The sequence below is a fragment of the Aspergillus ambiguus genome (assembly GCF_047715705.1).
Source record: "Aspergillus ambiguus strain CBS 117.58 unplaced genomic scaffold BDV59scaffold_50, whole genome shotgun sequence".
Taxonomy (NCBI): domain Eukaryota; kingdom Fungi; phylum Ascomycota; class Eurotiomycetes; order Eurotiales; family Aspergillaceae; genus Aspergillus; species Aspergillus ambiguus.
In genome coordinates, this window is record NW_027395563.1 from 47031 (window position 1) to 59648 (window position 12618).

Genomic DNA, 12618 nt, shown 5'->3' on the forward strand with positions numbered 1-12618 from the left:
TTCATTCTCAGGGATGCTGGTGCTGGGTGTTCTGTGGAGCTAAAACGGAGGGTGTTGTCGATATCAGTCTTGCATTACGGTCGGTATTCTTTCTGTGTTTTTCGAAAGGTGCAATTCCGCATGTACACCACCTCCCAGGCCGTTCGACCCGGTAATTACCAATCGCCACCACGTGAAGTTCGTATGAGTTCGTATCTCCAAGTAACTGTAGGGTGGTTCTATGCGATCACGTGACCCCTCGGGCAGGAAGCGGCCGGCGGAGTTCAACCTTCCAGTTCCTTCACTTCGTCTTCAACCTTCTCTCCATTGACCTCGTCCCTTGGCCTCGATTACGTTGGCCACCATTCGACCCCGTCCTTCCTGTGCAACGTTACTCCTTCACCATGTCGAACATGGACCGCAGCCTGGATGAGATCATTGCTGAACGTCCTGTGAGTCGTTCCTCATGCGGACTGCAGATTGCATCATACCCAAGGCTGACGTGAACTGGTGCAACAGCAGCGACAGAATCGCGGCCGTCGCCCCCAGGGCCGTCGCAATGACGGCGTAAAAAAGGTATCGCCTGCGCCCAATTCCCCATGGATGGGATGTTCCTCGATCCTACGAGACGGCTGGGCAATCTCCGTGCTAACGTTTGTTTGTCCGCACCAGGTCCTACCTCCTGTTCTCCTTTCGAATCCTCCCAGCGCACCGTGAACAAGCAATATACGCAGAAAAACAAAGTGATGGAGCGAGCAGTTTCCCTGATATTTGAGCTGACCTTGTCCTCTTTTGCGACCACAACAGTCCTACAGAGAAGACCGTGTCGACCTAGATTTGTATGTCCCGCCACGCCGCCGACCTGCGACAATTGCAGCCGGCTAACTCGTCCAGGGATTGGGTACATGACAAATACGAAGACGACAGAGACAGTGCGTTTGAGCTTCACCAGTTATCCTCCCGGTCGACCCGTTTGTTTTAACACTGGACTCTCAGCACGCCCGACTCGTGCCCATCGTCGACCCCGCGGCGATCGCTATTCCCCACCGGCAGACCAGTACGTTCCCCATTGCTTCTCGTGTATTGTAGAATGGAGGCTGATGGATCACAGCGGTTCGACCACGGGGAAGCTTCGCGTCGAGAATTTGCACTATGATATCACCGAGACCGATCTCGAGGTACGCTTATCTCTCAGGTCTCGCTGTCCACGCCAGACATGACAAGATATTGACGACAATCCCAGGATCTATTCACGCGCATCGGCCCCGTCTCGAATATGACCCTCGTGTACGACCGCGCCGGCCGCTCGGAGGGCGTCGCTTTCGTCACCTACACCCACGTCAGTGACGCCCGCACCGCCATCAACGAGTTCGACGGCGCAAACGCCAAGGGCCAGCCCATCCGCGTTACCCTCGTGTCCACCGGCGGCGGCCGTCGCGACCGCAACCCGTTCGACAACGTCGAGCGATCCCGCGGTAGCCTGTTCGACCGTGTGGAGCGGCCCCGCAACGCGCGCAGCTTGAGTCCCGGCGGGGGCGGTGGCAGTGACGGGGAAGGGAGTGGACGTCGGCGTCGGGGCGGAGGTCGGCGCGCTGGCGGCGGTGGCGGTGGGCGGTACCGCCGCAGTGATGTGTCGAAGCCGCCTCCCGACCATATCGATCGGTATGTCCCTGGACAGCGGTCGCCGGGCCCTCGGGCCAACGGACGGAGACAGGGCGGCGGCGACGGTCGTCGCACGGTCAATGGACGCCCGCGCAAGACGCAGGAGGAGCTGGACGCCGAGATGGATGATTACTGGGGTGGAGCCGCGAATGCCGGGGCTGGGTCGGCCGATCAGGCGACAGTCCCTGAGGAACCGCAGCAAGTTGCGCCTGCGTCTACGGCGGCGGCGGGTGATGATGATATTGATATGATTGAGTGAGGGAATTGGGATGGGGAGTCTTTTCTTATTTCTTTCCTTTTTCTTTCCCTTGAATCTCCGTGATTGGTTTTCTATTGATCGGTGTGCTCATCAGATTGAGTTCTATGGTAGAACAAAATGAACATTCCTCGCTTCACTCGTGCCATTTGTTGCGAAGATGGGTTATCCTGCGCTAGTACGATACCAATTTACAGGTAGTTACTTCGGAAGGACACGTCTGTACAATAAGACACTCGATAGGACACTATGCTGACTTCCCTCACCGCCAGAGGCCGTAGGGCTCTCGACACGCCTTCCACAGCTTGATAGTGCCATCCTCACTGCCAGTACCATACAGCTTGCCATCGGGCGAGAAGCTAACGGACCAGATGGGACCGTGGTGGCCCTTCTGCACTTCTACAGACCAACAGCGTCAGTAATTTCGCTTTCAGCACACGAACAGAGAGCACACGTACCGAGTTCCTCGTCCGTATGCAGATCATACACCCTTGCCCACGTATCGTCCGCACTCCCCGTGACCAGCCGGCCGGTATCGTTGTTCACCGCAGCGCTCGCGACCTCGTACCCGAAATCGGATTTCTTGAGCAACCGCCCCGGCGCGGCGCCGTCAAACAGATACACGGACTTCCCCGCAGCGACGGTCAAGATGCCCGGGTCACTCGGACGCACGGCGAGGGTGTTCAGCTCGCAGCTGCCGATGGAGCCCTGCACGGCGTACTCCAGCACGGGGTGTCGCGAGCGCAGATCCCACCAGCGGATCTTGCGGTCCTCGGCGGCGGTGGTGAGGATGTTGTAGTCGCGGTTCCAGACGATGGACTTGATCGTGCCGCCGTGCACGCCCGGGCCGATCTCGTAGCTGGTCACAGGCGCCGCGGCGGCGGCGGCGGCGGCGGCCGGGCCACCGGCATCGGTTGTTGCGGGGGAGGAGAGCGTCGGCGAGGAGCCGCTGCTGGCGGAGCCGGGGCCGCTGTTGTTGGGGGCCCCGCTGCTGCGGCTGAGGTCGAAGATGCGGAGCTTTTTCTCGAAGCCGCCGGTTGCGAGGACCTGCGGGGAGGGCTGCAGCGGGAAGGCGACGGCGCGGCAGATGTGTGAGTGTTGCAGGGTGTGGAGGCATTCGCCGGTGTGGGTGTCCCAGACCTTGCTGGTGGGGGAGGCCAGGTTAGTATGCGAGGGGAGGGGAGGAGGAGCAGGGTTGGGAGGACGGGGTGGGCTCACGCGGAGAAGTCGGCGGCGGCCGTGGCGGCTATGGTGGCGTCCGTGGAGAGTCGGGCTTGCCAGACGGCGCCTTTGTGGCCGAGGAAGGTCCCGATCCTGTCGCGGGTTAGTTGGGAGATGTGGACGTGGTGGGAGGAGGGGAACGTGCCAGTCGCCGGTGATGCCATCGCGGAGCATGGGGTTGTTGTCTAGGTACGTGTGGTGTTAGTGAGGTGTGTTGTTGCGGTATCGGATGGCATGGAAGTACCCTTGCAGGCGGAAATCAGGTAGTACTGGTCATCTTCGACGGTGGAGGAGAAGTTGATATGCGGCACTGGACGGGAATGTCCGTGGCAGGTCAACGGGACGACCTTGGGGATATCTGCGGAGGGGATCAGCAATCGGGCGAGGGGATGATAGTGGAGGGATGGATGTTACCTGACGCCATGTCTCCGGTGGATAGACAGGTGCGAGGGGTCAATTCGGTCGTCCAAGAGGTTCGCGGTGGATGATTAGGCGTGGAAGATAGAGCCAGTCCACAGACGCGAGGCGTAAAACAAGAAATAACACCGTATGTATGAGAAAAGGAAAATCTGGTAGTAAATAAATGGATGTAGAAGTACACGGAAGAAAATTCGTCAATCTCGTCAAGTCATCAATCCATCAGATAATGGCGGGGTGGGTGGAAATGAACAAATATGGGAAATGGGAGGATGAGCATGAAAGGAACGGAAGAAAGAGAGGAAACCGAAGAAAAGAAGCAATTCCCCAAGACAAATAATCCACCGAACCTTCGAAGGTGTAGAAGATCCCCAATCCGACGGGAGAAAGATGGAGAGGATGGGATGTTGAGTTGAAGTTGAAGTCCGAAGATGATGATGCATCGGGATATTAGTCAGCTGCACTGTTATGTCATCTGTATACATACATAAGCTAGTTAACTAACTTATAGTTACCAGCACATCCTCGAATCTGGTATATTGTACAGAGATGGTGCGGGGCATGATGCGTAAGTTGTTACATTTTGGTAAAGTTTTTTGTTTGGAGCTAAAAATCCCGACAACGCAATGAAAGCAGACCATGACTCAAGGTACTGTAGTACATGACTCTTTGTGCCGCCAAGGATAAGGGATGCTTGAGTCGGGTATAAGGAGTGATATTTGCGATATGAGGATGTAACTCTGGAAGGTTTAAGGTAAGGTAGATACACTGTTCAATCCTTGTTAGTAGTGGAGATTTATTCGCAACGTTCGATATATGAGAAGATATATATTTCATGAGGACTACCATGTCCAGTGTCACATTGCCGTACACACACGCAATATTATCCGACATACTTTGCATAGCACTGTAGTAAGCCATAAACGAAGTCAAATCCGGAGCACCACATTTACCAGTGCCACGAAACTTACTATTTATTAAAGGACGACGTTTCTTGCTAACCATGTTAGCCATCTTAGATTAAAACTTCCCAGAAGATGTTTTATTATGAGAAGACAACCCCTGTTATCCCGCGTCCCAAGCCAATGAAGGTACTGGCTCTAGGACTTAGTCGTACGGGAACCTACTGTAAGTGCTATTGCCAGCTGATATCAACATGTACTTACCCAAGATAGCTTTGTATTTGGCTCTTAAAGAACTTGGTTTGAAGCCTTACCACTTTTGGGAATTATATCTCAACAAGAACAATAAGCACCCACAACTGTGGTTGGATGCTCTGAGAGCGAAGTATGAGGGAAATGGAAAACCACCCCAAGTGGAAGACTTTGACAGGATTCTATGGAATTATGATGTACGCCACAGAATCACGTCCGTAGCCCCACACTCACCTTCCTAGTGTGTATCTGACACCCCTGCTGCCCTTTTTGCGGAAGAGTTGATTACCGCATATCCTGATGCCAAAGTCATCCTCACCGTCCGCACCCCTGGTTCGTGGCTACGATCAATGCAGAAAACGGTGCTTACGACTTTGACTTGGAAGTCCTGGAGACTGTTGGCACGGTTCGATGACGATTACTCTGCTAGCTACTGGCCGCTAGCCAACCTCACAGTGAAGGCCCAGGCCAAAGACCACGAGCCGCCTTGGGATTCCTCAACATATGGAGCCTTGTTGGATTTCTACAATGATCATTACGCTCTAGTACGGCAGATGGTTCCCAAAGGTAGACTCCTAGAATACCATCCCTCTCAGGGCTGGGCCTCTATATGTGAGTTCTTAGATCTACCAGTCCCGCAGACAGAGTTCCCTCGCACAAATAGCCCGAAAACCTACGTGGCGGGAAATACTCTGATATACTGGATTCGATGGTTGAGCGTTCTGATGAGTGTGTTGCAGCCCCTCGGCACAGTAGGGTTCGTAGTATGGGTTTCATGGTGGGTGAGCCGGAGACTAGTATCTGTGGTTGGATAAGTTCGACTGCACTTGCGCTGTAGGCAAAACAACGTGCGGTATTCTGTCTAGCAAAATGGATACGTTATGCCCTGGTGATGACTTGAAGCAATATAACAAAACTATAGAAGCGACAGGAAGGTGCATTTGATGATGGGGCTGATGTGTTTTGTAAAGCGATATCGAAATCAGTCCAAGACATATTCGTACAGGCCTACTTCAGTAATTCGGGGAATCTCTTCGGGGATGCTTATTGGTACAATAGCCCTTGTCTGTCGGAAATGTACGCTGCCATATCGCAAATATTCGCCCCATGTTCCTGGTTGGCAATCGTCTTCGGCATGCTCTGGCCGCCCCCAATGTTCAGCTATCGAGAAGCTTGTCATATTGGCATGAGCATTCCCTGCATTGCTGTATTTGGTTCCTGCAGAGTTTGCCAGCAGGTCGTGGATTACCCGGCTTGCCTCGTCCTGGTTCTTCACATCATCCACCGGGTTGCCGTAGGGGCAGTTTTCACGAGGCAATGTCAGTAACTGGTGAATTTTTTCTTCCCCGTACTGCATCTGGGTGCGGTATATCTCACAATAATCTAGATTAAAGAAACGATTTCTGAAATACTCTGGTCCGTCGAACCCATCGGCACCTGGTTCTCGATTTAGCCTTACTCTTTCAAAGGACTTGGTCAGTGCGATGTAGTCGTTGAAACTAGTCCAGTCTGCGTCGACAGGGATACCATCGACGTTCACACAAGTGAGAGGAAGATGGCGAAGAAGCGGATGGGCGTGGAGACCGACCGAATGAGTGCGATTCTGCCATACCTGAAGGAAGACTTGTTTCCCTATATATATACCACTCAGCCTTCATTCACGCATTGGCCCTCAGAGGGGGCGCCAGTGGTATTTACATCGGTAGATAAAAGGGTCATTTTTACGAGCGGCAACGAAGAAGTTCAGTATCGCAAAGGGGTTCAGAGCGGTAGTTATCATCGTTGCCACTTCATAGTGGCTCTTCGGATCCTCTAGCGCATCCCAGCAGATCTTGTCCAGGTCACGAAACAATATCATTCCTGGATCCAGATAGATACCACCGTACTGGTTGAGTCAATGGGTGTGAGCCTGGAATCTTGAGACTCTACTCACTCGGTATACAACCGCCACCCGGGTAAAATCTGAGATGTGCTGTGCAGCCTCTGCGTGGGAGAACCGTCCGTCTGTGGCGCCGGCTGGAAAGTCACTCTTGTCGACATAGTTCAGAACGTGATTCGGAGAGTCAGGAACAGTGTTGAGCAATCGGAAAGTCCAGGAAGTGTCATGGCGACGGACACAGTTAATCACAGAGCGTTGGATCCATGGGGGCATTTTCTCGAAGCCCTGATCCCAGAAGAACCAGACGTTTCGTTCCGATGTGACGGGCGTGTAGCTATTGAGAGCGGTGACGATCTCATCCCGGGGAACGTCAACTCTAGCATGGAGATTCCATGCTAGTCCATGACGTTTCAATTCGGCGTCTGTCACCATTGTTGAGGATTACCAGGAGGCGGTTTGTGACCGAGTCATGAAGTTAGTGATACTGATGAAGGTTGAACATAAGATATGAGGGAGGAAGATGAGGACTGTGGGACAATATTAAATGGGCATATGCCCATGGCGTGTAACTTCCTTGGATGTAGCACTGAATCTTAAAACACCACTTGGTATCAATCTTGTATACGGCCCCCAGGCCATTAATCAAGAGACACCCATTACTCGTTCATCCTTGGTGCGGCAATTTATTTTGCTTCGGCTATTTCTCACGATGGTGTTCTCCCAGCATGTATACCTAAGTACAGTCCACTGCAACTAACCCACCTTTCATTGGACGTTGTCCATAGTATGTGGGACGAATCGGGATTAGCGTTGAATATCAGGTGACCAATTCTAGCAGCTTCCAGCAACTCACCGCCCACGTGAGCGGAACCGCTGGGTCTCCGCAAGAGAGTGCCTGATCAGGGAAGGTACCCCATACCCATACCAGTCCATACCGAAGCTATAGACGACCTGACTCCATCTCGACAGCTCTCTTCATCCCTTCTTCTCTCTCATTCCCATCCCATTCCTCCCGATAAACCCCTTTCCCTTCTCTAGACTTTACTTTTCCCCACTGTCTTCTCATCTCCCTCTTATGTATGCCTGACTTCAAGATCTCCGCTTCTTTGGAGGGCCACGGCGATGATGTAAGAACCCCCCGGTCATTCTCACCACACAAGACCTCAACACAACACCCAGTTTCCACCACAAGAGTGAGCCGTTAACTTGTCAATTTTATTTGTAGGTCCGTGCTGTGGCCTTCGTGAACTCCAATGCTGTTCTTTCCGCGTCTCGAGATGCGACTGCTCGCTTGTGGAAGTGTGTATCCACCCCACCTCCTACTTACGATTACACCATCGTGTCACACAGCGGAGGCTTCATCAACACCTTGGCTTACTATCCACCTACCCCCGAATTTCCCGACGGCCTTGTGCTTTCCGGTGGTCAGGACACCATAATTGAGGCACGGCAGCCCGGAAAAGTATCACATGACAATGCCGACGCAATGCTCCTGGGCCATGCCGGCAATGTCTGCGCTCTGGACGTCTGTCCCGAAGGCGGCTGGATTGTCAGCGGTGCCTGGGATTCGACGGCCAGGCTATGGCGAGTCGGAAAGTGGGAGTGTGATGTGGTATTCGAGGGTCACCAGGGAAGCGTCTGGGCGGTGTTGGCATATGATAAAGACACGATCATCACCGGTAGGTCCTCCCTCCCCCGCCTCTAGAATAGACAACCGTGGGAATGCTTACATCCGTCTAGGCTGCGCTGATAAACTCATCCGTATATACAATACCTCCGGCAAGCTTCTGAGAACCATCAAGGACTCTCGCGACGTGGTTCGCGCCCTTTGCAGACTTGCCCCCTCTAACTCAACTGGTGCGGCATTTGCTGCCGCTAGCAACGATGGAGTGATCCGACTCTACACACTCCAAGGAGATCTGGTGGCCGAGCTTCATGGCCACGAGAGCTTTATTTATGCCCTCGATGCTCTACCCTCGGGCGAACTGGTTAGTTCGGGAGAGGACCGTACAGTGAGGGTGTGGAGTGGCACCCACTGCATCCAGACCATTACTCACCCCGCTATCTCGGTTTGGAGTGTTGCGGCGTGCAAGGAGAGTGGTGATATCATTACCGGGGCTAGCGACCGCATCGCGCGGGTCTTTAGCCGTAGTGAAAACCGGATAGCGAACCCTGAAGTTGTGCAACAGTTCGAACAAACCGTGAAAGAGTCCGCGATTCCACAACAGCAGGTTGGAAACATCAACAAGGAAAAACTCCCCGGCCCTGAGTTTCTCAAGCAGAAATCGGGCACCAAGGACGGACAGGTCCAGATGATTCGGGAGGACAATGGAAGTATCACTGCGCACACATGGTCGGCAGCCTCGCAGGAATGGGTCGCTGTCGGGACTGTCGTCGACTCCGCTGCGAGTAGTGGCAAGAAGACCGAGTACCTCGGCCAGGACTACGATTATGTGTTTGATGTCGACGTGGAGGACGGCAAGCCGCCGTTGAAACTGCCCTACAATGTTTCCCAAAATCCGTACGAAGCCGCGACGAAGTTCATACAGGACAACGAACTTCCCATGAGCTACTTGGACCAGGTTGCACAGTTTATCGTCCAGAACACGCAGGGTGCAACCCTGGGTCAATCTAGCCAGGAACCCGCCGGCTCTGATCCCTGGGGCCAGGATAGGCGCTATCGTCCCGGCGAAGCTGGGGAGCAGCCTCCGTCGAGCATTCCCGAGTCTCGTCCAAAGATCCTCCCCCAGAAAACATACCTGTCAATCAAATCTGCGAACCTGAAGGTCATTTCCAAAAAGCTGGTCGAAATCAACGGCCAATTGGTGTCCTCGGGGTCGAAGGAATTGTCTTTGAGCCCTCCGGAGGTGGAGACGGTGGTTGTTCTATGTGGGCAGATCGAAGCGTCGGAGCGCCTGCAACCCTCTCCTGTGGTCGAAAGTGGCGTGTCATTGCTCGTCAAGGTTGCAACCTCGTGGCCAGTTCCGAATAGACTTCCTGGTCTTGACCTCCTACGTCTGTGCGCAGCCGCCACTCCGGTCACGGCTGGCGTTGATTGCGGCGGCCAGGATCTCATCTCTGGTCTTCAGGCGAGTGGAGTGTTCAATGCCCCACTGAATGTCAACAATGCCATGCTCACCACCCGCATGCTTGCCAATCTATTCGAAACCGACGCCGGTCGTCAGTTGGTGGTGAGCAAGTTCGACCAAACCGTCGGTGCGGTGCAGTCCGCCCTGGCCAACAGCGGGGCGTCTCCGAACCGGAACCTCACCATTGCGGTGGCGACCTTGTACATCAACCTGGCGGTCTACCTCACCTCGGAGGGCCGCGAGTCTGCCCCGCAGTCTGCTGAGAAGGGCCTGGTTCTTCTGGGCGATCTGACGAAGATGCTCACGGGCGAGAAGGATTCGGAGGCGGTGTACCGCAGTCTGGTGGCGTTGGGAACGCTGGTGGTTGCCCTTGGAGAAGAGATCAGGAGCGCGGCCAAGGATGTGTACGACGTGGACCGGATCCTGGGGGTCGTGATGGGCTCCGGGCTGGGCAAAGAACCGAGAATCAAGAGTATCGTGGGGGAGATCCGAGAAGCCATGCCCTGATCGAGGGGTGTTCCATACGACAGCGACACATGTGCATGACGATGTCTATACAGGTTGCGATCAAACATTTTACCAATTACAACCACACGGGCCATTATATATTCATGGCAACGTAGATCAAGTAGATAAGACTCCGACTCAGGCCCCCTCACATAGGTCCACAACCCGTCATGTACGCGACGGTTTCAGAACCGCATTAGAGCCTCCCCTCGGCATCCACCCCGACTTCCACCACCTGATCAATTCCAGGATACTGGGGCAAATCCAAGCCGTACTTCTCCGTGATGCTCCTCGTGAGGAACCGGCCGCCCAGGAAATGGCGGCCTTGGTAGAACTTGACGCAGGGCTTCGGCGCCGTCAAACTGACCAGGTACTGCGGCATGAAGGTCGTGCCGGGCCCCTCCCTGGGCGGGCCCGACTCGATGTCCCACGAGCTGGGGGCGTCGACGCTGAGCACGGGCACGCCGGCGGACTCGATGGCGGAGATGATGCCCGGGAAGGGCTCGCGCAGGGGGCCGCCGAACGAGAAGCCGAAGATGGAATCGACGAGGAAGTCGGTCGTGGCGAGGGCTTGGGGGAAGTCGGTGATGAAGGGGACGGCGAGGTTGTTGAGTTGGGTTTTGAGGCGCTGGCGGAGGCGTCAGCGCCGCCCATGCTTCGCTTCGCTTTCTCAGGGCTCGATTTCGCTCTCACCTGGTATAGCTCGTTTTTGCCTTCTTTGGGGTAGTATATCGACGGCTGGTAGCCGTATTGGGCGAGGTGGCGCGCCGCGACGAGGCCGTCGCCTCCTGTCGGCGGGATGGGTTAGTTCGTGTTGCTCGTGGCGATGTCGTGGACGGGACTGACCGTTGTTGCCGGGGCCGCAGACCACGAGGATGTGCTTTCCGGCGCTGGGGGGGTGTACGCGGTAGACTGGGATGGGGTGAGGGGTTGATCCGAGTGATGGATGGGGGTGTTGGGTGGGTTGTACTGGCTTGGGAGACGGAGAGCCCGGCGAGCTCCATGAGCTGGTCGAGGGACCAGCCGCCGATCTCCATGAGGTCTTTGTCGAGGGAGGCGGCGTCTTTGGAGGAGATTGCCTTGGGGGGGGTGGTGTTAGGGTTGTGTTTGGGGTGGATGTTTGGAGACGGCTCGCACCTTGAGAGACATTCTGGCGGATCGTGTGGAGTGTTGCACGGCGGGGAGAGGAAACCGAGGAAAGCGTAGAAACCGTTTGGGGACGGTCAATGCCGAACGGAACATACACGGGATTGGCAGGGGAGGATGGACGGGCTCAACAATTACTTATAGGGTGGGAGGACGAGGATACCGGGTAGGGAATCCGGCGTCGAGAAGTATGCGATGATGTTGATTGCATCATACTGATCTTCCTCCACCGCCCCATGCGCGCTAGTCCGCATCGGGCCTCCCGGATCAACAGAACTTCCGGAGAATTCCCGCGGCGTTCGGGACCTGATCGCTCCAGTCTAATCTTGCCGTACGTCCCTGTCGCGCTGACGATTCCTCTCCCTCCCCCGCTGTCATCATTGAGCTGTCACGATGGTCGTCCGTCTCCGTCTGGCCCGCTTCGGGAACAAGCACCAGCCGATCTACAACGTGGTCGTGGCGCAGGCGCGGTGAGTTTTGATTTTTCCGGAGGGTGCCCTCTGTCGCGGTCGACGACTCCTTGCAGTTGTATCCGGATCCTATGAGCCTCGATGGACTAACGCATCATCCAGAACGGCCCGGAACTCGAAACCCCTGGAGGTCATCGGAACCTACAACCCGGTCCCCCAGCGGCCGACGAACCTCTCCGACGAGGAAGCCCGACACGCGCGCGCCTACAAGGAGGTGTCGCTGGACCGGTCCCGGGCGAAGTACTGGCTTGGCGTGGGCGCGCAGCCGAGCGAGTCGGTGTGGAAGCTCCTGAGCTTGGTAGGTGTGCTTGTGTGAATCCTCCGGGACGTGATTGCTGACGGGGGTTGTGTGTGTGTAGGCTGGACTGGTGGAGCCGAAGGAGCACAACAAAAACTAAGTAGAGCGGCTCCGGTTGTGTCCGGTTGTGTTTGGTTCCTGTTATCGCTGTGTTTTCTTTGACATACCCGGGTGTTCGTTGGGGGTAGTCGGATATTCTCCCCGGGGCATTTTTGGCGTTCAGAGGATATTTGGATCTGATTAGTCCGGCTGGAGGGCCGGGGTTGCTGTCCATGTACATTATGGTTCGTACGGTATGAATGAGGTTGATTTGCCTAGTTTCCCGGCAGAATGAGTTTGTGTCGACCGCGGATTCGCGGATGGGCTGGACTGGATCGGAATGCAGGGCCGCGTTGTGGGCGAGAGTCGTGACGTCGTCGGAGATGGAGGGTGTAGGCGTCCGGTAACCGGTAGGGGGGACAAAAGTACGACCGGAGGGTATCTACGAGTCCGCATGGGGCCTCCTACGAGATATCAGGAGAGCATGCCGTCGATATCTGG

At 55.2% G+C, this 12618-nt stretch overlaps 7 protein-coding genes across 7 annotated transcripts; 3 read left to right on the top strand and 4 right to left on the bottom strand.

Moving 5' to 3' along the window:
• Positions 1-153: 153 nt before the first annotated feature.
• BDV59DRAFT_134333 (putative RNA binding protein) lies at positions 154-2061 on the top strand. The gene is made up of 7 exons (XM_073687031.1): positions 154-431; positions 502-555; positions 787-818; positions 874-911; positions 976-1036; positions 1091-1157; positions 1223-2061. The coding sequence occupies exons 1-7, from the start codon at positions 384-386 to the stop codon at positions 1898-1900; spliced, it is 978 nt and encodes a 325-aa protein (XP_073543554.1). The 5' UTR covers positions 154-383; the 3' UTR covers positions 1901-2061.
• On the bottom strand, positions 2030-3641 carry BDV59DRAFT_134338 (WD40 repeat domain-containing protein). Its single transcript, XM_073687032.1, has 6 exons — positions 3533-3641; positions 3363-3476; positions 3264-3303; positions 3116-3211; positions 2356-3041; positions 2030-2296 (listed from the first exon to the last, which is right to left on the bottom strand). Exons 1-6 carry the CDS (start codon positions 3540-3542, stop codon positions 2160-2162), a joined length of 1083 nt encoding a protein of 360 aa, XP_073543555.1. The 5' UTR covers positions 3543-3641; the 3' UTR covers positions 2030-2159.
• BDV59DRAFT_134299 (uncharacterized protein) lies at positions 3508-4061 on the bottom strand. Its single transcript, XM_073687030.1, has one exon. The coding sequence runs from the start codon at positions 4018-4020 to the stop codon at positions 3742-3744; it is 279 nt and encodes a 92-aa protein (XP_073543556.1). The 5' UTR covers positions 4021-4061; the 3' UTR covers positions 3508-3741.
• Positions 4062-5671: 1610 nt separating this feature from the next.
• On the bottom strand, positions 5672-7000 carry BDV59DRAFT_205784 (uncharacterized protein; the record flags this gene model as incomplete). Its single annotated transcript, XM_073694703.1, has 3 exons — positions 5672-6321; positions 6388-6574; positions 6623-7000. The coding sequence occupies 3 exons, from the start codon at positions 6998-7000 to the stop codon at positions 5672-5674; spliced, it is 1215 nt and encodes a 404-aa protein (XP_073543557.1).
• Positions 7001-7461: 461 nt separating this feature from the next.
• BDV59DRAFT_134430 (WD repeat PLAP family protein) lies at positions 7462-10259 on the top strand. The gene is made up of 3 exons (XM_073687034.1): positions 7462-7695; positions 7794-8247; positions 8309-10259. Exons 1-3 carry the CDS (start codon positions 7648-7650, stop codon positions 10162-10164), a joined length of 2358 nt encoding a protein of 785 aa, XP_073543558.1. The 5' UTR covers positions 7462-7647; the 3' UTR covers positions 10165-10259.
• Positions 10260-10268: 9 nt separating this feature from the next.
• BDV59DRAFT_187808 (NADHX epimerase) lies at positions 10269-11600 on the bottom strand. The gene is made up of 5 exons (XM_073691290.1): positions 11302-11600; positions 11135-11243; positions 11011-11076; positions 10858-10952; positions 10269-10792 (listed from the first exon to the last, which is right to left on the bottom strand). The coding sequence occupies exons 1-5, from the start codon at positions 11404-11406 to the stop codon at positions 10361-10363; spliced, it is 807 nt and encodes a 268-aa protein (XP_073543559.1). The 5' UTR covers positions 11407-11600; the 3' UTR covers positions 10269-10360.
• Positions 11601-11703: 103 nt separating this feature from the next.
• On the top strand, positions 11704-12178 carry BDV59DRAFT_205787 (mitochondrial 37S ribosomal protein bS16m; the record flags this gene model as incomplete). The annotated part of the gene is made up of 3 exons (XM_073694704.1): positions 11704-11780; positions 11883-12078; positions 12140-12178. 3 exons carry the CDS (start codon positions 11704-11706, stop codon positions 12176-12178), a joined length of 312 nt encoding a protein of 103 aa, XP_073543560.1.
• Positions 12179-12618: the final 440 nt, after the last annotated feature.